This window comes from Neltuma alba, unplaced genomic scaffold (genome assembly GCF_004799145.2).
Source record: "Neltuma alba isolate B1F8T4 unplaced genomic scaffold, ASM479914v2 tig00002501_pilon, whole genome shotgun sequence".
In the NCBI taxonomy this organism is placed as follows: Eukaryota; Viridiplantae; Streptophyta; class Magnoliopsida; order Fabales; family Fabaceae; genus Neltuma; species Neltuma alba.
Window position 1 is genome coordinate 39205 of NW_021632885.1, and position 23675 is coordinate 62879.

Here is a 23675-nt window from a genome sequence, read left to right on the forward strand (position 1 = left end):
TAAGATTCATAGATAGAAAGTCGCACTATTCGTGAGCTATAGACAACGTCAAACCTTAGCTTAAAATTATTTCTGAATGTATGGTAGACTAAAATTATGATTTTTCTCTTGTTCAATTGAACAATCATGTCAATCTTGGTATCATCAAAACAAATGTCAAATTTGGGGTACAAGTTTTCATAGGCCTGATAAATTGGTTTGAAGTGTAGACATGTAACACAAATTGTAGCAGACAAAAAAATGACAGCAAAATGCATATATAGCATTTCTTCTTTTGATACGTGAAGAAGGGCAGAACCATAGCATCTCAACAATGCCCTCTGGTGCAAACAAAAATGGGAGAGGACCACAACCCTCTTAGTATGTGGAAGCCAAATTCCATCAAACTTTTGTTGACGGTGTCATCTACTCTTAATGGTGGCGTCCAGACTATGCTGATGTGATTGCCAATACCATTTTCTGCTCTTAAACTCTCCACATTCTCACATAGTTGAGCCACTTGTTTCCTTCCCAAGTGGCCTTTCACATTTCAATATCAAAAGCTACGTGGCTTTCTCTAGTGGACTTTTGTGGCAACACGTGTCTATAAAATGATTGGACAGGTGGAAGGCTACCTAGTCGTTGAATTGTGATCACAAATTTTGGGAGGACCTCATCCAGCAACTCAGGGCTTGAATCAAGTCGTTAATAAACAAGAAAAACATGCATCTCCTTGGCTCAGAATACACCAAGTTTTCGGAAGGCAAGTTATGTCACTTGAACCAAGAAGACTTTTGAGTCACACTGGCCCAGGTTAAACCATGCTATATTACAGAGGTTGTCCTTGTAATGAATCTATAATACAACCCTCTTTTAAGCTACAATTTTATGGGTAATTGGTGATTTCTAGATTTATCTAACCCACTTCTCGCGAAGTTTAAGTCTGAAAATCATATATGTAAGGGAAGGTGGAGTTTTTATTACTACCAAATGAGTATCTTCTATCCTACACATATGCAGATTTTTGAACCAATGTGAAGGCAAGATACTAGTCGCCACGTGCCTCTGTGCCTTTTGCCTCCGGTAATTATCATTTCTGGAAGGAACAAGAGGAATATTCGGTTTCAATCCTTTTTACTTGTACCATCTTATCTAGGAAAATGGTTGATTCTCTGCCCTCGTTTTCACCGCCTTATCATGATATGCATATAAGTACAACTAATATAGATCGATTGCTTCCATGTTTTAAAAAAGTTCCAATGTTCCCATTATCATTATCGCCTGGTCTTCTTTCCTCAGCTCGCTTGCCACCTCTCATGAAACGTCATCAATTTTGTCTATATTTTGTGGACCTGACTTTTCACAATCGCGCAAATCGTATTGTATACATATATCACTAAAAATCTGATGTTGGGACGTACAGTCCTTGATTGAACTGAAAAATATCCAAGGGAAAATTGGAAAGATGAAATTTTCAAATGAAAATGAATTAATATTTGCTTGAATACAACTAAAGTTAAAATGGTTGAAAGCGTGATGCAACCCACTCCCATTCTAGAGCCACAACTTCTTGCCTTTCACTCCTCTCTCTCCAGGAATGAAAGTGAGTTGAAAGTGAATTTCCCCCCACTTTTCACCCTTCTCTAAGCAACAATTTAGAAGGATTTTCATGTTAATGTGGGAACCCAAAAGCATTGTGAATAAAGCAACATACATTTCAACTATTATTCGGGAATAAATATGAGAAGACAAGCAAACACACGATAACCAGGATTCATTACAATCTAGTGTATTCATAGATCCCGGCAAATAAACGAAACAATACAATAAACACTTAACAATCAAACAAATTTACAATGCCACAATGTTTATAGAATAAGTTTACTCCAGCATGTTTGTGCTTGTTTCACCGCCATGGTTCTGCCTTCTCAGATCTTGAATTTATGCGACTCAGTTTACTGGTTCCCTTGGTTTTCTCAACAGTCGTTGTTCCTTGGTTAGAGGATTGATGGTCTCTGGTTTTCTTGGATCCCTTTCTTGAATTCGAATTGCTTGATTGGCCTGTCTTGCTCTTCCCAACATTTCCTTTAGGTGGATAATCACAATACAAATCCTCGTGGCATACTGGGTTTTCAGAAGAAGTCTCCAAACCACCAGATTCTCCTCCAGTTAAGTTGGTTTCCTGGTGGGAATCAGGGGCAGGGTTACTTTCTGAGACAGTGTTTTCAGTTGTGAGGGCCTGAGCCTCTTCATTATCTTTAGCAGAATCTGGCTGGCAGAACTGTATAGGGCTATGGTGACTATTATCATCAGAGGGCTCTAAATGAAAACCAGGCGAAGGTTCCACTATAGAATCCCTTCTTTCCCTCAGCGTCCTTAGTATCAGTGTCTTCAAGAAGTTCATCACTTGAACTGCATACATCAACGCAGTCAGAGGGTCGGCCATCTGCATTCAGAAGGTCAGAATTCTGTCATTGACATCCCCGCCATCAAATTTGTATAGATAGACCATTGCACTGTCAAATTTACTAGGAATCATAGTACTTCACCAGACACCCCCTTTGGAGAAAGGGCACATCCCAATATTATAACTTCTAATTAGAATCAATATCAATAAATAGATATATGTAAGTCAGAAACTTGCGGAAAACCGCACAGTTCACAGTGCTGAGTTATGAATATTATGGCTTCTAGTCTCAAGCTCCATGCATTTGGTGCATGAGATCCAGTTTGCAGCATTTAGTGGGATAATACCATGTCACTTTATTGTATTTCCTCTAGAATTAGGAACTTAGAGGAGCCTACCTGAGTCATGTTTGGGGCGAAAACCATTGCAATGTTGCGTGCATTCATTTTATTCAGATGTTCATACTGGACAACGTCAGTCATCAGATTGATTGCCCAGTCCAAGAGGGCAGCTTCAGTGGGAGGCAGATTCCTTGCTAGTTCAGCACACTCCTCTTCAGTTTGGCTTTTCATTACCTGATCAGGTGATAAGGAATCCAGAACGCCTATTGGCAGTTCCCTAAACCAAGCCTTGGTAATGTACAAGAATATCAAACCAATTGTTAGATTAAGTGCAAACTAAGCATTAAACAGAATCACACAGACATATAGCAAATTTGTTAGCAGCAGCCACAGAAACTGATTTCTCATGGACCTCTAAATTCTCTCTGCAAAATACATTATTGCACTTTTATATCAATTCGATAGTCGGTTTGAACAATTGTACTGTTCATTAGACCTATACAAATAAACTAGTCGTGAATATCATAAATTCTGAGAGCAAATTCATTCATCAATACAATATCTATTTCAACACAAGGATATATGAACAAATGCACTAGAAGAGAGGAATCGAAGGCAATTTGACCTGCGATTTTATACCTTGATAAGTCCCGCTAAGCAATGTACATCAACGCCTTCAGGGACCACTCCCCTGTTTAATTGGTCCCTAACATATTCCTCTTGACTATTTTCTGCATTAATTCTGAATATGCCCTCTGCCTGCACAAGTGAATTTAACAATTCATCCATTAACAATCAAATTGGCAAACAGTAGAAACTTAGAGAGTGTAAGTCCCTCTAGAGTCTAGAGCAGATGATACAAAAGCATCCGAGCAGGACAGTCCTTTTTGGCTATTTTATGCATAATGTTTGTAGCGGCTAAGAAGTCTAAATGAGAAGAAGCTGGAAAATAGGAAAAAGAGAAATTGATAATGATAATGAACTGGTTAAAACCTGCAAACCTCCTTCACTATACAGGCGTTTTTGCATTAATAGCAGAATAGTTGGCACGCTGTTCCCTCTGGAGTCAAATGATAGCTGCATGGATTCTGTTGAAACTCCAAAGACAGTGGCACTATATGGGACAATTCAAAGAAATAGTTGGAGTGCTTGCGTGAAGAATCAGCAAAAACAGATTATCTATAAAGGAATCATAATTTAATCAACATTCAGAAGTAAACAGTCTTATACGACCCCGGGGGGGGGGGGGGGGACGAAATGGAGTCATTAGTTTACTTGTATAGGCAAGATCAAGCATGGAAGATATACGTTAAGTATGGAAAGCGAAAGGAAATGGGGATGCGGGTGACTATCACAAGACTCTTCACAATCATTTAAAATATTACTCTAAAAGAACTATTTGTAAATATTTAAAAAAGAAAGATTTATTTATTATACTCCTCCCGTCCTTAATATAAGACTCACTTAACTAATTTGATTAGATTAAAGAAGTTAGGTAAGTTAGTTAATTATAAAAAATGTGACACGTTTTTCCTAAAATATCATAATCATCTTTCTTAATACCCCATCTCCCTTTTCTACTTGATTATGGTTGAGGGAGTATCTATAGGGGTAATTTAGAGAAAATTGATAAATATGAGAAATGGGTCTTATATTTAAGACCAAAACCAATTCAATAATTGGGTCCTATATTAAGGACCGGGAGAGTATCAGATATATAATTAGATGTGTTTAATAAATAATATATATAATTAAATTCCAAAATACATTACAAGCATTAGGACAAATATAAGAGACAGATAGCAGAAAGGACTAAGCAGTAAAAAATAACGAAGACTAATGACAAAAATGAGTTTTTTTGCTATTCATGAGTATTCTTCTGTTAGAAACAATTCAATTTGAAGTATTGTTGGGTACTTAAATATCAGTACCTTTTGTAATGAGGATTTTAATCTTAGTTTATCATGAAAAAATGTCTTCTACTAGACTTAATCGGGGTTGCTCAGCGGACAAAAATGAAATGGAAGGCGAAATAACAAAGAAAGTGAGAAAGAAAGAGAGTAAACAATGGAAAGGTCAATTTGCTCAAACTTGGGTTTCCGATGAAAAAGTTATTCGGCCCAATACGAATCTAAATCTCACACAGATAGCTTTTTTGGGGTCATAACTCAGGTATTGGGATTGCGAATTTTTTGGTCCCATCATAGTTCGCCCAAAAAAATCAGGACAAGACTTAAGGGCCCAGAGGGGGAAAACCATCCTGTAATCCGTGGACAATTTGGAATATGTATGTTGAATTTTGTCACTAAATCGCCCTTTGCAACTTGGAAACTTGGATTTTTCTCTAAAAGGGAAATAAATCAAAGGCCCAATGGGTATACCAGTTAAAATAGATCGATTGCCTCATCAATTATTACATGGGGCACAAAATGATTTTCAAAGTCATTTATTAAACTCCCTGATCCAAATCATTAAGATTCAAGCCCGTGCGTATCCCAAACTAGAGATCACGTCTGCCAAAAAGTAAAACGAAAAAAAAAAAAAAAATCGTGGTCTCAAAACCATTGACCTCACACTTGTAATCCGTCCATTTCGAGTCTAACCCATATACCATACACGCTAGCTAGACACATTAACGTAACTCCACGGTCGCAAATTTTTCTTGCCATGAACAGAGGTAAAGATATTACTACCTAATTAGAAGATCTTATTTGTATACTATAAATAAAGTCTTATCATTAGGATTGTAGGTAGTAATACTTAAAAGCATGCATGATTATAAACATGTCAACGTCGGTTTGGAAACCGAATTTCATTAAGCTTGGCACTTGAGAAGAAGTAGAAGAAGGAGAAATGAACTCGGCGTGCGATGGTTATAAAAAGTTAGAAGAAGGAGAAGAAGTACCTAGCACTGGGAGGCCTTCTGGGCACTTCAGGTTCGAATTCGTCAGGCAAACCCAAGAAACCATTGAACCTATCAAATGTGACGTGCGCAACATGGCGCACGTTAGTCGGCCATCCGATCTCCATCTTGCAGAGCTCCCTCCTATTACTCTTACAGCCAATCAGTGGTTTCCTGAAAAGCGTCGCAACAAGTGCCAACACAGAAAGTTGTTCGCTCCGGTGCTTATTATCCCTGTCCTTCAGCTCCTGATCAGTGTCTGAATACGCCGTTGTATTATTATTACGATCCTCCTCGATCACAGAAGACGAGCGAGTCTGTGTTGCTTGGATGAAGAGAATGCCATTACTGGGAAGTGCTGTGGAAGAAAGTGAAGGAGGAGGAGGAGGAGGAGAAGAGCTTCTGCTTGACGAGGAAGAAAAATGGGAATAAGGGCAATGAAGGACCTCGGTCATGGCTGGCAATGAAAGGGGACTTTTCTTAAAATATAAAAAACCCAAGAACCCAAAAACGCTTGAGAGATATTGTGGACTAAGAAAACAATAATGAAAGGGAAATATTTGTTGATTTCTTCAGCAATATGAGAATTTCACTGAGAGAGAGAGATTTGAAGATGGAGTTGATTTGAAGCAAAAGGGTAAGCAGAATGTGGGACGTGAGCATCATTAACTGAATTTTTTAAAGTAGTTATATGTGTTGTTGCGTGTTGTGGTGCGTTCAGCAAGCAAAGACGACTTAGAATACAGAAGGATGCGGAAGTGAAGGGGAAAGACGGAAAGAGAAAGAAAATTTATTGGTGGGAAATGAATTGAGAGCTAGAAAATTTTAGAATAGGGATATTCAATCATGTCCAAAATCAGTGTTGTTGAAAGTTGCAGGTTGAAAGAGCAATAATAATATAATAATATACAGTTTGGTGGCGCTTCAGATTTGTCGCTTCATCTGCGTTACAGACCTTATTAGTAGTAATCTTTTATTAAAAGCTTCAAACCATTCGACAAAAAGGAGGGGAGGAAAAAAAAAGGTTTCAAGCCTTCAAGGTGAGGACCGAGGATCCTTGTATAATCTGCATAGTGGGTAGTACAGTAATCTGTTATGCGCGTCTCCAATTATGGCCAAAAAAAAGAAAACTATGCTGGAAAGTTTTGGTAAATATCCAAGGTGTTTATGATCTGACTCGTGACAAGTACAAGTTAGAGTACAATCTTAAAAGATTAGCATAGTCTTTTTTGGTCGGAAAACTCTCAATAAAAACACTAATTGCGATTAACACAAACTTAGAGAGAGAACTTGATTCTAAAAGACAAGACAGAAAAAACCCTTAAATTTATGAACTCTGCTATATTTGTGAAAATCTCCAAGATGGGATGACTAAAATTTTTTATCGTTTGATGTCAAAGAAATATATAGTTAAAAAGCAAAGTAAAACATTTGAATTACATTTGTTTAATGAAAAGAGTGAGAGAAGGAAGGGGTGAATCATGTGAAAACAGACTCACATAAAATTAAGAAGAATACATTTGCACTTCTTAATTTTGTTTCTGATCACTCGGAAAAATCTTGATTTGTCTTGGTCATAATATCTACAAAAATATGCTAACTACCATACATAGTACTCGATCTTTTTGAGTATTCTTTACATAAGAGTTATCCAAAAGTTATCAAGTAAACTTTGAGATTACCCCAAATCAAATACATATATAACAAAATGTAAAAATATACTGCTGCAAGTACATGTTTAATATATGCTTGTCAAATCTGGTTCTGTGTGCCAAGCCATGCGTGATATATATATTGGCATATAAAATAATGGTGTTAAATAAAATTTAGAATTAAGTAATAGCTATAAGCTAAATGATGATAAAATAACAAAGCGAACTAGTATATGGTGATATGGCGGCGAGCCTCGCATTCCGCGTTTGAAAGAACATGAGGTGGATGGGAGTAAAAGCTGGTGAATTGTTGCAGATCGCAGATAGACAATATGATAACAAAAAGAAAATTGAACAACCACGGAGAAGAACAACACTATTGTTTCCTTTGGATAAAGAATTAGCATAGTGCGTTATTTCCCTTCCAAGTCAAGTTAGAAAATGTCAAAAGTAAGACAAGTAGACAACAACGATGGCCACGGCACGGGATCGCCTCCTGTGAGCATCTCTACACTGCCTCACGATTCCGAAATTTTGAACCGTTGATCGCATCCAACAGCTCTCACCTCATTTGCCCCTCGCTTATCTCTATCTTATGTTGCAACTTGCATCCCAACTCCCACTATTAGTCTATTACCATCCGTTTTTTATTACTTTAAACTTTTGTAATTAAATAGTTTTTTTACTTATTGATAATAAATTCAGAAAAAACTTAGGTCGAGTTGTTTATATCTATTATATCAAGTTCTCTAATTACACATAGTCACATTTTTCTTTTGTTTTATGTGAATTTATAATTAAATACTAACATTTTAAAAATAGGATACATAAACATGTGTGATGGAAGAACCTGATATAATGAATATAAAAAACTTAGGGTACGTTGGGTATGAATAAAGTGAAGGGGAAGAGAGGTGAGAAAAAATTTTAATGGGTTCATTTAAAAAAAATTGAACAAGTGGGGTTAAAAGTTTTTAATTAATTTTTATTACTTTTTTATCTTATATTTTATCTTTACTAAAATTTTAAAATCCCCCTTCTCCTATATTTTAAATCAAACTCATTAAGATTTTTTCTTGTCCAAATTTTTAATATTTGATTTAAATCTCACTAAAAGTTTTTGATTGCAAACACTGTTGGGTATTTTTATACCTTCCTTTCTTCATACATATATTATGAAAAGTTATTTATATCTGTGTAATCTTTTTCCTATTCGTTCAGTATTTGTATTTCAGTGCCAGTAGGAATCAAATGCAGTTGTGAATCTATCCCTCGTGTAACGTGTGAGAAAGAAAAGTAATCATAGTGCAAATAAAAACAAAACAATAAAATTTTTCATTGGAGTTGAATAAATAATTTAAAATTTTTTAAATTTAAAAAAAAACCAAAAAGGAAACAAAAAAGAAAAAAAGAAAAAAGGGGAGGGGGGAAAGAGAGGATGGATTCTGGAGTACGCTAGCTGTAGGCCTGTAGCTGTTGGATATAATTAACGGTCCATATATGCTCGCAATTGTGGCGCACTGCAGGTAACAGGATCAGGGGATCCACGTCCCGATGACAGGTCTTTCTCCCCCTCACTCGCTCTCCATTTTTATTTATTTATTTATTTATTCTTTACATGGACTCTCTCCACATAAACACGCGCACATTTACATTGATCATATTAAAATTGTGAATGAGGGGATGATTAAAAATCAGAAGTGGAATCGGTTGATATGCGTTTGGGCAGCCGAATCATTGGATGTTTGACGCGTATTAGGTTTTGGGCTCCTTGACGGCAATGATTATCCAAAGAAGCTAACCGTTAATTCGGAAGTTATGGAAATTTACAATTTACGCAGAAATTTCAATGCATAGGGAAGCAGAACACATAAAAAAAAATAACAACAATAATAATACTCGTATCATTAATAACTGAACAAATTGCTCAGGTCGTTTACTCTCTCAAGGAACACACAGAGGTCGAGAGAATGTATGATTATGAATTTATGATTAACATGACTCCACTGGCAATACCAGCCAGGAGATCATTTTGGGTTCACTAAGGGTTCATTGCACGAAATCTCCCAACTAGCGTTCTCATTTATTCATTAAAAAAAATGAAAAACGGGTTTTATTTTATTTATTATCTATTGTTCAAATAACAATGTTTATAAAATTCATACCGTTGAAGTAAACCAAAAAAAAAAAATGATAGTGTTGAAATGGTTCACTTCATCTGGCCAAAAAAAGAAAAAAAAAGAAATGGTTCACTTCATAGTCCTCTGCCCTAGCGAGACGATATTATCTCTTGAATTAGGATTCATCATCGTTGGGCGCGAGGCATCGATTAACTTCTACGCGGGAACATACCCATACTAGTACATTGGATTCTAATTAAATGTACTTAACTAATAGCGGTACTGTGATGGGTAACTTTCAGAAAATTCCTCATGTTCATCTCTTTTTCAAGATAATTCTCCACATGTAAGCAATAGGTGGACGTTGATGGAGGTTAGATCGGTAAATCCTGAGTTTACTACTGTATTTTAGCTAGCAAATTGTGATTTAAGTATGGTTTTTGAAATGCGACTCTCCCAAAAGAGAGAGAAGAAGGGGAAAAAAAAACATAGCATCATGAACTTGTTGATTAAGAAATTATCTGGAATTGCGGTTTTATAGAATACAATATAAATATGTGAAAAGAGTTTTATTTTAATTTATTTAAAAATATTTATAAACATTTAAGATGTTGGAATTAATGACCTGGACTGATGAGAGTCTCCCCCCTTCATGCTCTTATCAAACGCCGCTGCGCGGTGCCTCCAAGCATACCTGAGTGTTCATGCACGTCTTTGGTGATATATTCCTTCGTATTCCTTAGGATTTATTCGCTGCATTCATAATTACCCGCTTCGCTCAAAATCGAGTCCGCGTGAATGGCGAGATTTCACCTTTTTGGATAAATTACCAAGTTGTTGTCATCTCGTGATGGTGTGGCTGATTTTCTGTAGATTTTATGGACACATCAAACGCAATTTTTTCTTTTGTGCATGACATAAAATTTTGAACTAACATTTAGCTTTTTATTAAAAAGGTATATTTTTTTTATTAGATCTCATCAAACACTAAATATAAATATCTTTTTGAGATTCATACTTAACCTCTTTCACTACGTATGGAAAGTATTTAGATAAAAACCAAACTATAATTTTAAAATTGATTTTATAGAGTTAGATGTGATTATGTTAAAAAAAAATTTTATGCTAACTTATGTAAAAACATTTAAAAAAGTGCTTCTAAAAGCTCTCAAATTCTGCCATACTGTCATTCGCAGTGCACTTTTTTAATGGAGATGCTAATTATATACCCTCCCGACTACTGTTGAGGTGCCCCGTGGCCCGTGCCCTTATCATTTTGGGTCTTATTTGATGGCTCCTCGGCTCCCTATTGAAAACTATGTTTCCAATGGGCTGGTTTTGGTTAGTCTAACTAGGGGCATTTTAAGGACTTGATTGCTGTGAAGGAAATATGAAGAAGAGGAGGGGAAAAAAATTGAAAAAGTAAGATTTTAAAATTTTAAAAATTAAATTTTTTAAATCGAACTCATTTCCCTCCTCCCCCACTTTCTGTTTGAGAATGAGAAGTTTTAATAAGTTTAATGTTTTTAAAATGGAAGTCATTAAAATCTTAAATTTTCTACTCTCCGGCCAATCCAGGGTTAATTTTTTCAAATAGAAAAAAAATTAAAATCCATAAAGGATAAGATTTGTTTATATATAATGACGATTAATGGGTAAAAAATGATTAAATTTTGATTGAAAATACTAGTGACCCGGGTGAACAATGCAAATTTTAATCGCATTTATAATTTTGACTTTCCTCTAACCCAGCTCAGCTTGACCATTTATCAGACGTGGCAGACTGTGAGTGGCACAACTTATGTGTCGAGTTCCACCTGGCCAAACCCGTTTTGCTTCTCGGGAAACCGAGCAACAAGAAGAGCAGGAAAGGAAAACGAAGTTTCAGAATACTGAAGTGACAGATCGGACGATCGAGTCCCGTACAGTCTGCTTACATTGAGCAATCTGCATTTCTCGCTCCCTCGAATCCATGGCAGTGAGGGCAACAGTCTTGCATTTCCCAATTGACCCTGACGCCCAGGAGGGCTCGGGTTTGCCGTGGGGAGTGACGGTGACGCCCTTCGCGGCCAAGGACGAAAACGGTCAAGCTCCGGTGTATGGATCTGACGGACACCTCTTGCCCCGATGCGAGAATTGTTGGGCATACTTCAATACTTACTGCGAGCTCGAACAGTGGTCATGGAGTTGCTCGCTCTGCGGCACCCTCAATGGCCTTTCATCCAAGGCTATTACTCGATACTCTCACCCACAGTCTTGTGCCGAGATGATGTCTTCCTTCATAGATCTTGAATTACCGGGTAGGTGACTTTATGGCTATTTTCACCCATCGGCTTACTTGGAGGATGGTTGCTGTTTATATTATTTTTTGGCAGCACAGCTAAACATTCAATTTGAAGTGAATTGTTCCACTCAGTTTTCTGTCTTGTCCATTGGCAAATGTTTATAGCGCACTATGAGACTTCACGCTGTTCAGATTGCTTACTCGTTATTAATTGCAGAAGAATCATCAGAGGATGCAGTAATGCAAGCTCGTCCAGTCTATGTTGCTGCTGTTGACTTGTCCGGTAAGATTTTAGTGGTTAATAAATATTTTATTTTGTAATATTTACATCACAGCGTATTTAGATTCCGATGGTAATAATTTTCAACGGAACCTTCGTGATTGAATGTTAAGAGTGGGGTTGGTTCAACATGATTGCTTGGTTAAGAAATTCGCACCTTATGTATTTAACTGCAATTTTTTGCATTGCCTTGGATGGATTGATTTTCATTCAACACGTCAATAGGTAGTCCTGGTACCTGAATATGCAAGTATGATGAATACTGAACTCAGTTAATTGTTGAAGTTCTAATTTAAATGATTGTACTGATATAGCGGTCAGTAAAGTGATGGAGGTTATGTAGAATGAAAAAGCTATATCTGAAGAATTCTGGCTTAACTTCTGAAATTGCTTAGAGGGGAATTTAATATGACTTTGATTGCCCCCTCATATCCTCTTCTTGTCTGTTTCTTATCTATCTGATTCTCCAGAGAAGTCTTCAACGATCAATAAAAAACTAGTTTCCCTATGTATTTTTCTTATTGTGTTAATAATATAGTATTCTATGTTCACCTGCAGCTTCAGAGGAGTTTCTAGATCTCATTAAAAGCGCCTTGCTGGCAGCTTTGGAAGGTTAATATCTGGATCTAACTGTATGGTCCTTTCCTGCATAAAATTGAACCTTCAGAAGTTGGTTCTCAATTATTATTTTTGGTTCGCAGCTCTTGCTCCTGGTTCACTTTTTGGGCTTGCTACCTTCAGCCACAAATTAGGGTTGTATGATGTTCAAGGTCCTATACCTGTGGTAAAAAATGTCTTCATTCCTCCTGATACAGAGGGAACCTTAGCAATTGAGCTTGAAGATGTCATGCCTTTGTTACAGTTTTTGGCTCCTGTAGGTTAATAATATGGATTTCCCCTCACATTTCTCTGTGTTTTCTCATTCTGAAATGCAACTATTATATATGGATAAATTTTGATTCCAATATAAAATCTATAATTTTATTGCAGGTGGAAACTTGTAAGGAGCGTATTGCATCTGCCCTTGAAACACTGAGACCAACAACTTCATGGGAGAGAACCACAGCAGCAGGTCAAGGACTGGATGGTGTTCTAATAGGCGGGCGTGGTTTTGGGGTGGCAATGGAAGCTCTTTTCAATTACCTTGGATCTGAATATGGAAACACCTTTGCTTTAGGTGTGCATGACCAAACTCAAAGCTCACCATCTATGTTTAACATGTTGTTTTCATATTCGTTATACTGTACTCTTAAAGGCTCCAAGTAATTCTTGTTTCTATCACTGCCGCAGCTAGAGTTTTTGCCTTCTTGTCTGGTCCTCCTGATTATGGAGCTGGACAATTGGATACAAGAAGATATGGTGAGCAATATGCCAGCAAAGGAGAAGATGCAGACCGTGCCTTGCTCCCTGAGCAGACACCATTCTATAAAGATCTGGTATTATACTTATGTTATTTTTATTTTTATCTTGTTTTTGTGAGAAGTTGAAGAATTGACCTGTGTACTACAGGCTGCTGTTGCTGTTCAAGCAGGTGTCTGTGTGGACATATTTGCTGTAACAAATGAGTACACAGATTTGGCATCCCTAAAGTTCCTGAGCATTGAAAGTGGGGGTTCTTTATTATTATATACAAGTACAGAGGATTCAACTTTGCCCCAGGACATGTAAGTCCCGGTCTCTTCTGGTAGCGTAATACTCACACCCATTAGTTGCCATGGCTGTAAAATTATCTTAGTCGCTTAATTGGTAGAGTTCCTCCTATCACTCACGTTTACTCTAGAAAGCATAAGGATGCCAGGATAGGGGATATATGAAGAATTAGTCTTTGGGACTAGTTTTTAAATAGCATTTATATAAAACTAGCTTTTGCTTGTACTGATGGATTAGATAGTTATGAATATCTCTCCAGATGTGAAGTAGCAGCCCATGTATTACCCAAATGTCAGGTATTTGTGTTGTAGAGCTGCGTCTAATACCTAGAAGGCAGTTAGTAGCTTATGTGTCAGATTATTCTGGTTGATGTGGAAGTATATATGACTGTGACGTATTGTGAAGTAAACTGTGACGAGTTATTCAGGAACTTCCTTTGGCATTCCCCTTGGCTTTGTTGATTATGAGGTTAGATTCTAATTTCATAGATTAATAAAGAATTCCCTCCTCTTTTATCATTTCCCACTTCACCAATCCTTCGTTCTACATTTCTACTGGACCCTCAAAACAACAACAACCACCCTATACAATAATCCTAGATTTTCCCGTTAGTTCCCAACCAGTTCCGAATTACTCATAATTTAGATACTCTTTTTGGAAATTTAATGATAGTTAGTTTTGCTGAGACCAAATTGATAGCTTGTAGTTTCTTGGAATGTTTGACTTTGGGTGACTATATGTGGTCTCCTTATTTTGCAGGTTTCGGATGCTGAGTCGGCCATATGCTTTTGGTTGTATTCTACGATTAAGAACATCAACTGAATTTAAACCTGGCCATTCTGTAAGTCTGTGATATTGGATAAAATTTTCAAATTACAATTTTTTCATCTACATGTAGATTAATGCATTTTTTATTGCAGTATGGTCATTTTTTCCCAGATCCGCAATATGAAAATGTTCAGCACATCATTTGTTGTGACTCTTATGCCACATATGCTTATGACTTTGAGTTTGAGAACAACGTTGGATTTTCAAGGTACTAATACATCCGACTACTATCATGGCATGGTACTTACAGGCTTGAAAGCTTGCAAATTTTCAAAATGCTCATTCAAGTGATATAAAATCTTGCATTAATAATTTGCCTAAATTGCAAACTTAAGTCTATGATGTGATATTAATGTGATGTTAGCGGGATTTAGGTGATTTTAGATGCCCTTTTTGGCCTATAAATTGCATGCCAGAGAAAACTTATGAAAGATAAAAGCTGAATATTTGCCTTAAATTACACACTTCAGTCTATGACGTGATATTAGTTCTGCACCCTCTTGCCATTTTAATTGACTGCTCAAGTTATAGGACGTAAGAGAACGTAATGCTTTCTCTAGATACATTTCTTGTTCTGATTAAGGTCTATTGTCACTTTTTGACAGGCATGCATCAGAAGTTCCTACACTTCAGATTGCATTTCAGTACACAGTAGTGGTTCCTCCTGAAGAACTTTCCAGTTCAGGAACGGCCTCTACTAGTAGGTGTGGTAAATCCAGCATAGAATATGTTTTCTTTTGTTGTTTACATCTCCTATTGAAATGAATTGATGTTTTTCATGCTATCTAAAACAGGCGTAGTCCAATTAAATCTTGTAGCCAAGTCATTTTCTTAGTTTGTTCTTGTGATTAAAACAGTTATGTATCTTCTGAGTTTGTACCTTATTCCTTGAAGCTTTAGTTTATCCTCCAAGGCTTTCAAATATTTATCAATTACCAAGATCTTATCAAACGGAGATGTTGAAGTTTACAGTCTAGCTAACAGGGATAGTTGATGGACATTTTGCCTATTTTGTCGTTTCTATAAAATCTGCTAGTTGAATATGTTGAAAATGGAACTTCTGACAATTCATAATATAATCTTATCTCTTTTCTGGCTTCCTTGAATCTCCACACACACGCAACTGCACAATACACACACACATCATTAGGTGAACATAATCAATAAGTCGGTTTTTTATTTTTTGGGTCGGAATCAAAGACTCTGCATTTTGAACATTTTGAAGGAAGTTGAAATGAATGTGTTGGGATACTATGAAGGAAAGATATCGTGTCATCTCTCACTTCCTAGGATTCATGAGATCATTAGTGTTATATATGTAAAGCCGTATATAATATTCAGTGGATGGTTGTAACTTCTTATCCATTCTTTTTTTATCATAAATCTGATAGAACTTTCTATTATTCAACACAAAATTGCTCAATAGATTTGCAGTGTTCAGTATCAAATCGTGATTAACAGATTAGTTGGCGTGCTTTTTCACTTGGGAGATCTTCATAAGTTGTAGCTTCATTCCATGATATACCCTTTCCAAAATGTTTATTCCTTTCTCTTTTTTGATGCTTTTGTTTGGGCAGCATATCCTGTGTTCCTTCATTGCTCATAGTTAAGCTTTCAGTCCTCCTTTTCTACCACTGTCTGTAAATAATTTTCTTTCTGCAAGATGGATTTCAGCGTGTGTTGGCAATTGATGCAGGACCAAGCATTCCCTTAAACGTCGACTCAGGATCCGGACTTTGCAGTTCAATGCTGCTCAGAACATGGATGAACTTTATGATGGTGTTGATTCTGAAGTTGTGCTATCTTTGCTTGTTCACAAGGTGAATTTTAACTTACCCAACTCTCTTGCCCTTTGATTAACACTTACAGCCCCCTTCCCACTTTCTTGAAAAGCTAAGTTGTGCGAACTTTGCTTGTTCACAAGGTGAACTTTTTACTTAACCAACTTCCTCGTCCTTTCCCACCCCAAAAGAATGAACCAAAGTTCCCCTCCCCCAAGTTAATATTGTGTATTTGATAATTTCTCAAATTGTTTTCCATCTATCTACAAACTGTTTTCAGTAATAATAAGTGGTCTTCCTTGTTTCTTCTACTGTTTAAATATATGATTCCCCTTGTCTTCTTGAGCTTGAATCAGTAGAATAGATCTATAAAAAATAATTGTATGGGCATAGTTAAAAGAAAAGACAACTAGATTATTAATTATTCCTCAACTCTGGCACTGAGCAAGCAAGCTACGTGGGACATTGTATCAATAATGTTCCCGTGCTTGTTTTGTACCCTTGAGAAACAAATCTTAATCAGACCAATATTTTTACAATGGATACAATTATTCTGCAGGTCATATTAGCTTCTTTGAAGGAAGGAGTTCGAGAGGGCAGGATGTTACTTCAAGACTGGCTTGTGCTCCTTACAGCCCAGTACAATGATGCTTATAAACTTGTTCAGTATGGGACTGGAAGCTCCGTAAGTTCTCAGATTGATGTTTCGTTCTCCCAATGTCCACAACTGCAGCCTCTTCCCCGCCTAATTTTTGCTCTTCTTCGTAATCCTCTTCTCCGCTTTCATGAGGAAGGCGTTCATCCAGACTACCGAATCTATCTGCAATGTCTCTTCAGGTAGTCAATTCTCACAAATCTATTTGAACAGTGAAAATTGCAAAATCATACCATAAATGTCTGGATGATGGGAGACGAATGCATCTGCAATGTTAGAAATAGTGCTTGACCTCTATTTTGATAATTGTCCATTTATATGTAGTGAAAAGTATATTTCTTTTTAGAAATAACACAAAATAACAGTTTTGCTCACAGTCGGTCTTTTTTTTTTGGTGATGTAGTGCTCTGGAACCAAGTTCCCTTCACCGAGCTGTGTATCCAGTGTTGAGTTCATATACTACTCCAGATAAACAAGCATACCCACGCCATTCCTTGAGTCGTGCCGCACTAATTACTAGTGGCAGCCCAATATTTTTCCTTGATGCGTTCACAACTCTGATTGTATTTTACTCTTCAACTGCAGATCCATCACTTCCTTTCCCTCCCCCCCATGATTGTAAGCCTTCTTTTGCTATTCAAGTTGATCGAAATATAAGTCAATGATTCTGCCTAATCTATCTTGTGTAATCCCTTGTTAGGTTTGTTAAGGAATACAATCAATAAGTTGAAGCAAGAGAGATGCATCACTCCCAAGCTCATATTTATACGAGGTGGACAGGATGATGCCTCAATTTTTGAGAACTTTCTGATCGAGGAACAGGATGTTGATGGAAGCGGTCTCGCAAGTGTAATGGGTTTTGTTTCCTTCCTTGAAGGAATTACGCGTGATGTGTTAGAATACATGAAATAGAGCTCTTTCCGCAATATATAGTGGCTGATCATGAGTGCAAGAAATATTTCCCCCTAGGCAGCTTTCATTTTTGCCAGGATGGAATTTAGCCGTTGTATCTGTTTCTATCAGCCCAAAAGTCCCTTTCAAATGGCATAGATGATAGTTGCTGTAAATTATGATATATCTTCATCTTTTTGTTCTCAGAGAGTAATGTTTTCGGACCGAGAATCCATTTTGAAGGGCACACCAATGAGACCAGACATGCCAGTGCCTCATTCGCTTTTGTTGATCTTATATACATTTAATTTGCTTTTATTAAATCGATGTCCAAAAAATGAATTTATTTTAAATAATCCGAATGGTTAATAACAACATAAAAACGAAATTAACAGTTAATTAATTTTATATTTTTTTTTGAAATTTAATAAGCTCCAATTTGAAATCTGAGGGCAACTCGTGCTAAAAGAAGAAAACTATACAAGCAAAATCAGCTGCCGTTGCATAAGCCAGAAGGAGTGTTCGAGAAGCCTCATGCCTAATTAAAAAAATATTTTTACATAAGCTGAGACAATACTTACAGTGAAAAGCCATTCCAATTTTCATGGGGTGTTTAAGTGTTTAACTAACCTAAAAGGCACTTTTAAAAATTAATTTTATGTAAATCGAGATAAAATTTTTTTTACATACTTATTTCATATATTATAAAATTATGATTTGTTTCCATCCAAATATCTCTTAAATACTGAAAAATGAATGCTAATGGCGTTTATAACTTCCCAGGCTATTGTGCATTTCATTTACCGTCATTCATTCTCTGGTTTTTATTTATTTATTTTTTTCCGGCAGCCGCATCAAAATTTTCTGTGGGGGCTGAAGACACCTGGGTTGTACAGATCCATTATTATGCTTATCAGTTTATCTAACATCTCGACGCGTTGAATCTAGAGACAACGTCACCCATGGCTACTAATTTGAAAAAAATTAATAAAACTAAAAAATTATTTAATTAAAGTATATATATTACATATTTTTTTAAAAATATTTATAAATATTATTAGATTATATATCAGTTTATAAATTTAAAAAATTATTTAAAAAACAATATATATAATATTTTAAAATAATTTATTTAATTTTTGTAATTCTTCCGAACTTGATTATATCAAGGATAAGTAATAATAATAATAGTGTTAATATAATAGTGTATAGGGAAAATTACACTCAGTCCCACAGAAGATAATTAATTTCAAAAAATCCCTAAAAATCCCGAAATAATTCCTAAGTCTCCAGGGACCTGTGTGTAATTAATTATAATTGTGAAATTACCTATTTGTCTCCATCAATTTGAACCCAATGTAATTCATTTACAACCTTAATAGGGGCTGTTGACAACTTGAGGAGAGGTGGTTAACAACCTCGGCAATGCCCCTAGCATCCTACAGAGTGAATTGTCAGGAACACTGCCGAGGTTGTCAACTACTTCTTCTCGGGTTGTCAACAAATACTGTTGAGGTCATAAATGAATTGCTGTAATAAAATTAATGGGATAAATACATAATTTCATAATTATAATTAATTACACATAGGTCCCTGAGGATTTCAAAATCATTTCTGGATTTTTAAGGACTTTTTTAAAATTAATTGTCTCCGATGAGATCTGAGTATAATTTTCCCTAGTTTATACTATAGAGAAGGGGATCGAGTTGTGATTCCAACGCTTTCCATGCTAAAGCCTCGAACTTTCCCAGGGCGTCATCATTGCATATCCTCCCGCCGCTATTGATTGTTGACCACCGACCAAACTCCCTCTCTTATTCGTGATTGCGTTCGTAATTTAGCAAACTCCTTCGAGTTCAAGATCCCAGAACCGCCACAGATATCTGTGTTTCTTTCGGGAACGGCAATTAAATTCCTCCGATGTCTTCCTACGGCAGATACAGTTCTCAATCCTATGCTCCATCCGCTCCATCCCTTCCTGAGGAGCCCTCTTATAATAATGCTCCTACGACTAGCGAGGTGCGTCCTAGTTACTACCCCGCACAAGGTCACGGACAGACCACAGCTTCTCCAAGTTATCATCAACATGGGGGTGGTTACCAGCAAAGTTCATCTGCCCCTTCAAATTATCCCTATGGCAGTAGTTATGGACAAGGTTCGGCCAACACTACTTATGCGAACTACTATCAGGGGAGCGGTTATGGACAAGTTTCGTCGTCGTCCGGGTATCCTAGTTTTCCTCCAGGGACGCACCCTGATGTAATAAGGAGCTTTCAGGCGGTCGATAGGGATCGAAGTGGGTTTATTGAAGAGAGAGAGTTGCAGCAAGCTCTATCTTCTGGGTTTCAGAAATTTGATCTTCGGACTATTCGTTTTCTTATGTTCCTTTTCAAGAATCCTAATGACCCTCTCAGAATTGGTAAGTTCTGCGCAGTCCTTTTCCTTCCCTCTCTTGCCGATTAAATTTTACTTGAAATAAGTAGATTAGGAGACTAGAATATCTGATTTAGGCGGTTTAGGGTATTCAGGTTGATATTGAATCTAGTTTTTTCCGCATGTAATCATGGTGTTGCTTGAAAAGGTCTTTTCCTTTCCTGTCTTTATCCGTTGTCAGGCTGCTCTGGTTTTCCTTTATTGTGAATTAGAATCTTTGACTTTTATTGAGGAGTTATTCGATATGTTGATGCCAGCTGCTTTTGCTGTTACAGGGCCCAAAGAATTTGCAGCTCTCTGGAGTTGCCTTGGTCATTGGCGAGTGAGTTTCATTTTAATTGTTCAACTACTTGCTTCAGATAAATAATTATGTTCTTGTGTTGTTACCTTATCTTCTTTCTTAACTGCTGTTCTTGTTGTTTTGGTGGTGTATAGACATGGACTAAATAAATATTTGTGAATCTCAGTATAAAGTATACAATCTGCATTCACCTTTCATCTCATGCTTTGACCAGCCTTCATCTAAGAGCATCCAGCCATCCATGCCTAAGCTTATTGAAAGTTGTCTGCTTTGCTTTCAACTTGTGTAAAATTTTATTTAGAATGAAACAACGTCGCGAATATCTCCAATCCTGAGCTTCATTCTCTTGCATCTTAGGGAAGACACTTAAATGCATCAGCTAAAATGATCTTCTGGAACTTGGTATCCTCATCCTGTTTGAAGTACATGTAGAATTGTAGATTATACTATTTCATCTGTATTGTGTGACTAGTTTCAATCATCGTTACCTTAACTACTGCGAATTGGCATGGTTTTCTGCATACCTTGAGCTTTGGAGAATTTTAACGCAAAGTTTGAAGTTTGTGTTTTACATCAGAACTTCACTGCATAGATTCCTGTTAATGCCTCTGATCTTGTTTTGCTACATTGGCAGGCCATATTTGAGAGATATGATAGAGATCGGAGTGGGAAAATTGACCCATTAGAACTAAGAGATGCACTGTATGGTATTAGCTATGCAGTACCAGCTTCAGTTCTTCAACTCCTGCTTTCCAAATACGGTAGTGGAAGTGGTGGAAGAGTTGAACTTGGATTCGACAGTTTTGTTGAGTAAGGCCCATGGATCTTTCAAGTGATTTTCTCTTTGCTCTTATTTCCTTCGGGAGATCTTATATATCGTTGTATGTCTGAGGTTTTATTACTGTATGTGCAGGTGCGGGATGATTATCAAGGTGAAATTTAAAGCTCTCCAAGTTCTGGATATGCCCTCTGCTTCTGTTTGTTCTTTCTGTTCTATATTCTGCTCTAGCCGTTGTCATAGGCATATTTTGCTTCTGTTTTTCAAATCTGGCTGGAATATTTCTGGGCAATGGCTTTTTCAATTCAGTTGTTTTTAAGTTTCCTCCTTCCCCTCAATCCATTCCCCCCCCCCCCCCCCAAAAAAAAAAACACCAGAAAAGGGGAGAAATTTAGTGGCTTACATAAACAAACAACAAGCCTTATCTCACTAGGTGGGGTCGGCTACATGAATCACACGACGCCATCTTGCTCTGTCAACAACCCAATCCTTAGATATGTTGTTGATTAGGAGGTCTCGTTCAATGACCTCATTCAGCGTTCTTCTCGGTCTTCCCCTGCCTCTTTTTATGGGACTCCATCTTGTTTGATCCACCCTCCTCACCGGGGCCTCCAAAGGCCTTCTCTGCACATGTCCAAACCATCTTAAGCGATTTTCAACCATTTTCTCTTGGATAGATGCCACACCGACTCTTGTCCTGATCTTTTCATTTCGAATCCTATCTTTTCTTGTATGACCACACATCCATCTCAACATCCTCATTTCTGCTACTCCGACTTTGTGCTCTTGTTTTCCCTTTATTGCCCAACATTCACTACCATACATCATAGCTGGTCTTATAGCAATCCGATAAAATTTTCCTTTAAGTTTCTCAGGTACCTTCTTATCGCAAATAACTCCGGTAGCTTTCCTCCACTTTAACCAGCCAGCTTGTATTCTATGAGAAATGTCTCCATCAATTTCCCCATCCTCCTGTATAATGGATCCTAGGTATTTAAATTTTGATACTTGAGGAATAATTTGCTCTCCCATCCTCACCTCCAAATCCCTATTACCTTGCCTCCCTCCAAAATCACAATGCATATATTCTGTTTTGTTCCTACTCAAACGGAAACCTTTCGACTCCAAATTTAGTGGCTTACATAACAAGAACTAAACAAGAAGGAAGGTGTTATAGCTTTAAGTCTAGAAAAGCATGGTTGCTCATGCATCCACAAATTAATGAATTATAGATTTTCATGAAGTTCAAAATTACACGTCAGAACTGTTATAATCATGAAGCTCATGGGGAAGAACACTCTGGAGGACTAGATATTGTAGGGTTTCACTAGTTGGGTTACTGGTCAATGAGTTCACATTGCTAGAACTAGTGTTATTTCTCTTATATAAATATGCTTTTAGTTATAAGCTAACGTGTTGAAATTTTCAGGGCCTGACTGACAAATTTAAGGAGAAGGATACGCGTTATACTGGTTCAGCGACACTTTCATATGACGCCTTCATGTCTATGGTTATTCCTTTCCTCGTGTCATATTGAGAAGCTGTGGCGATATTCATTTCAAGGATTTATTTGTTTTTGGTGTTACCTTCAATTCTTTGATTCATGAATTTCCTTGACTATAAACATTTGAGGGTGTAATAATTTTCCATACTTTTGTGTAATAAGCTTCATGTAAATATTATGCTAAAGCGGATATGCAGATATGAATAATAAATACTGGTTTATGTTTATGTATCGTTATTCCCTAGTCCCTGCATGGGTCAGCACTGCAAGTGGTGTTGTTTTCTTCTTTGTCTATTGCTGATTTGACTTTCAAATGAGAGATATGGCATTGAATTAAGAGAGTACATGTCTTCAATAATAGCAGCTAGGTGGGCACTTTTGTGCATGGTAGATCCTTTGAGAATAGGTGGCACTGGGCTATATATTTTACATTTAAGACGTTGGTTTTATTTTGATTTGAAAGTGGAAATGAAGATAAATGATTTATTTATTTATTTATTTGGTACATAAACTTAAGAGACTTTCTAATAAGCTGCTCAACACTCTCGGCTTCAAAGCACAATTTTATTCATTAACGAAATATCATCATACGAAGCTTACTATGTACAATGACAACTAGAAATTTATTTAAACAAACTGACTATATACAATATCAGAGATGAAGGTTAAAAAGAAAAAAGAGGATAAATATGAAGAGGGATGATTAATCGGTATTTATACATGTATTGTTGAAATGTGAGGTGTGAGACAAAGTTTATAAGATATGGGGGTGTTTGGGTACATATAGAAGTGTTTTTAAAAAGTATTTTTTTGTAAAACAAGATAAATCTTTTCATATATTTACTTCGTATACTATAAAAGCACTTTTAAAATCATGATTTGGTTTCTA

At 36.7% G+C, this 23675-nt stretch overlaps 3 protein-coding genes across 4 annotated transcripts; 2 read left to right on the top strand and 1 right to left on the bottom strand.

The window, feature by feature from the left end:
- Positions 1 to 1673: 1673 nt before the first annotated feature.
- Positions 1674 to 6164, bottom strand: LOC114730223 (rho GTPase-activating protein 1-like). Its single transcript, XM_028917273.1, has 5 exons — positions 5633 to 6164; positions 3721 to 3841; positions 3367 to 3486; positions 2785 to 3015; positions 1674 to 2425 (listed from the first exon to the last, which is right to left on the bottom strand). The coding sequence occupies exons 1-5, from the start codon at positions 6082 to 6084 to the stop codon at positions 1886 to 1888; spliced, it is 1464 nt and encodes a 487-aa protein (XP_028773106.1). The 5' UTR covers positions 6085 to 6164; the 3' UTR covers positions 1674 to 1885.
- Positions 6165 to 11190: 5026 nt separating this feature from the next.
- On the top strand, positions 11191 to 18093 carry LOC114730210 (protein transport protein sec24). 2 transcript variants are annotated; one of them, XM_028917254.1, is made up of 14 exons: positions 11191 to 11701; positions 11903 to 11968; positions 12524 to 12577; positions 12667 to 12839; positions 12956 to 13142; positions 13256 to 13401; positions 13475 to 13629; positions 14375 to 14456; positions 14536 to 14651; positions 15049 to 15147; positions 16140 to 16263; positions 16784 to 17061; positions 17283 to 17497; positions 17580 to 18093. In XM_028917254.1, exons 1-14 carry the CDS (start codon positions 11374 to 11376, stop codon positions 17789 to 17791), a joined length of 2235 nt encoding a protein of 744 aa, XP_028773087.1. In that variant the 5' UTR covers positions 11191 to 11373; the 3' UTR covers positions 17792 to 18093. The 2 variants fall into 2 exon arrangements, with proteins under 2 accessions (XP_028773087.1, XP_028773094.1); XM_028917261.1 differs by having other exon boundaries at positions 11906 to 11968.
- A 1431-nt stretch (positions 18094 to 19524) lies between these two features.
- LOC114730165 (probable calcium-binding protein CML48) lies at positions 19525 to 22819 on the top strand. The gene is made up of 5 exons (XM_028917199.1): positions 19525 to 20189; positions 20479 to 20525; positions 21139 to 21314; positions 21418 to 21436; positions 22712 to 22819. Exons 1-5 carry the CDS (start codon positions 19691 to 19693, stop codon positions 22817 to 22819), a joined length of 849 nt encoding a protein of 282 aa, XP_028773032.1. The 5' UTR covers positions 19525 to 19690.
- The last annotated feature ends 856 nt before the right edge of the window (positions 22820 to 23675 follow it).

Bases quoted from the DNA above. Each gene is read 5' to 3' on its own strand.
- LOC114730223 (XM_028917273.1), bottom strand. From the start codon at position 6,084: ATGACCGAGGTCCTTCATTGCCCTTATTCCCATTTTTCTTCCTCGTCA. The intron at 3,842-5,632 runs GTACTTCTTCTC...TGTCCCATATAG, and splicing joins AGAAGGCCTCCCAGTGCTAG to TGCCACTGTCTTTGGAGTTT. The intron at 2,426-2,784 runs GTAGGCTCCTCT...TTCTGAATGCAG, and splicing joins TCGCCCCAAACATGACTCAG to ATGGCCGACCCTCTGACTGC.
- LOC114730210 (XM_028917254.1), top strand. From the start codon at position 11,374: ATGGCAGTGAGGGCAACAGTCTTGCATTTCCCAATTGACCCTGACGCC. The intron at 12,840-12,955 runs GTAGGTTAATAA...ATTTTATTGCAG, and splicing joins TGTTACAGTTTTTGGCTCCT to GTGGAAACTTGTAAGGAGCG. The intron at 14,652-15,048 runs GTACTAATACAT...ACTTTTTGACAG, and splicing joins AACAACGTTGGATTTTCAAG to GCATGCATCAGAAGTTCCTA.
- LOC114730165 (XM_028917199.1), top strand. From the start codon at position 19,691: ATGTCTTCCTACGGCAGATACAGTTCTCAATCCTATGCTCCATCCGCT. The intron at 20,190-20,478 runs GTAAGTTCTGCG...TTGCTGTTACAG, and splicing joins TAATGACCCTCTCAGAATTG to GGCCCAAAGAATTTGCAGCT. The intron at 20,526-21,138 runs GTGAGTTTCATT...CTACATTGGCAG, and splicing joins GTTGCCTTGGTCATTGGCGA to GCCATATTTGAGAGATATGA.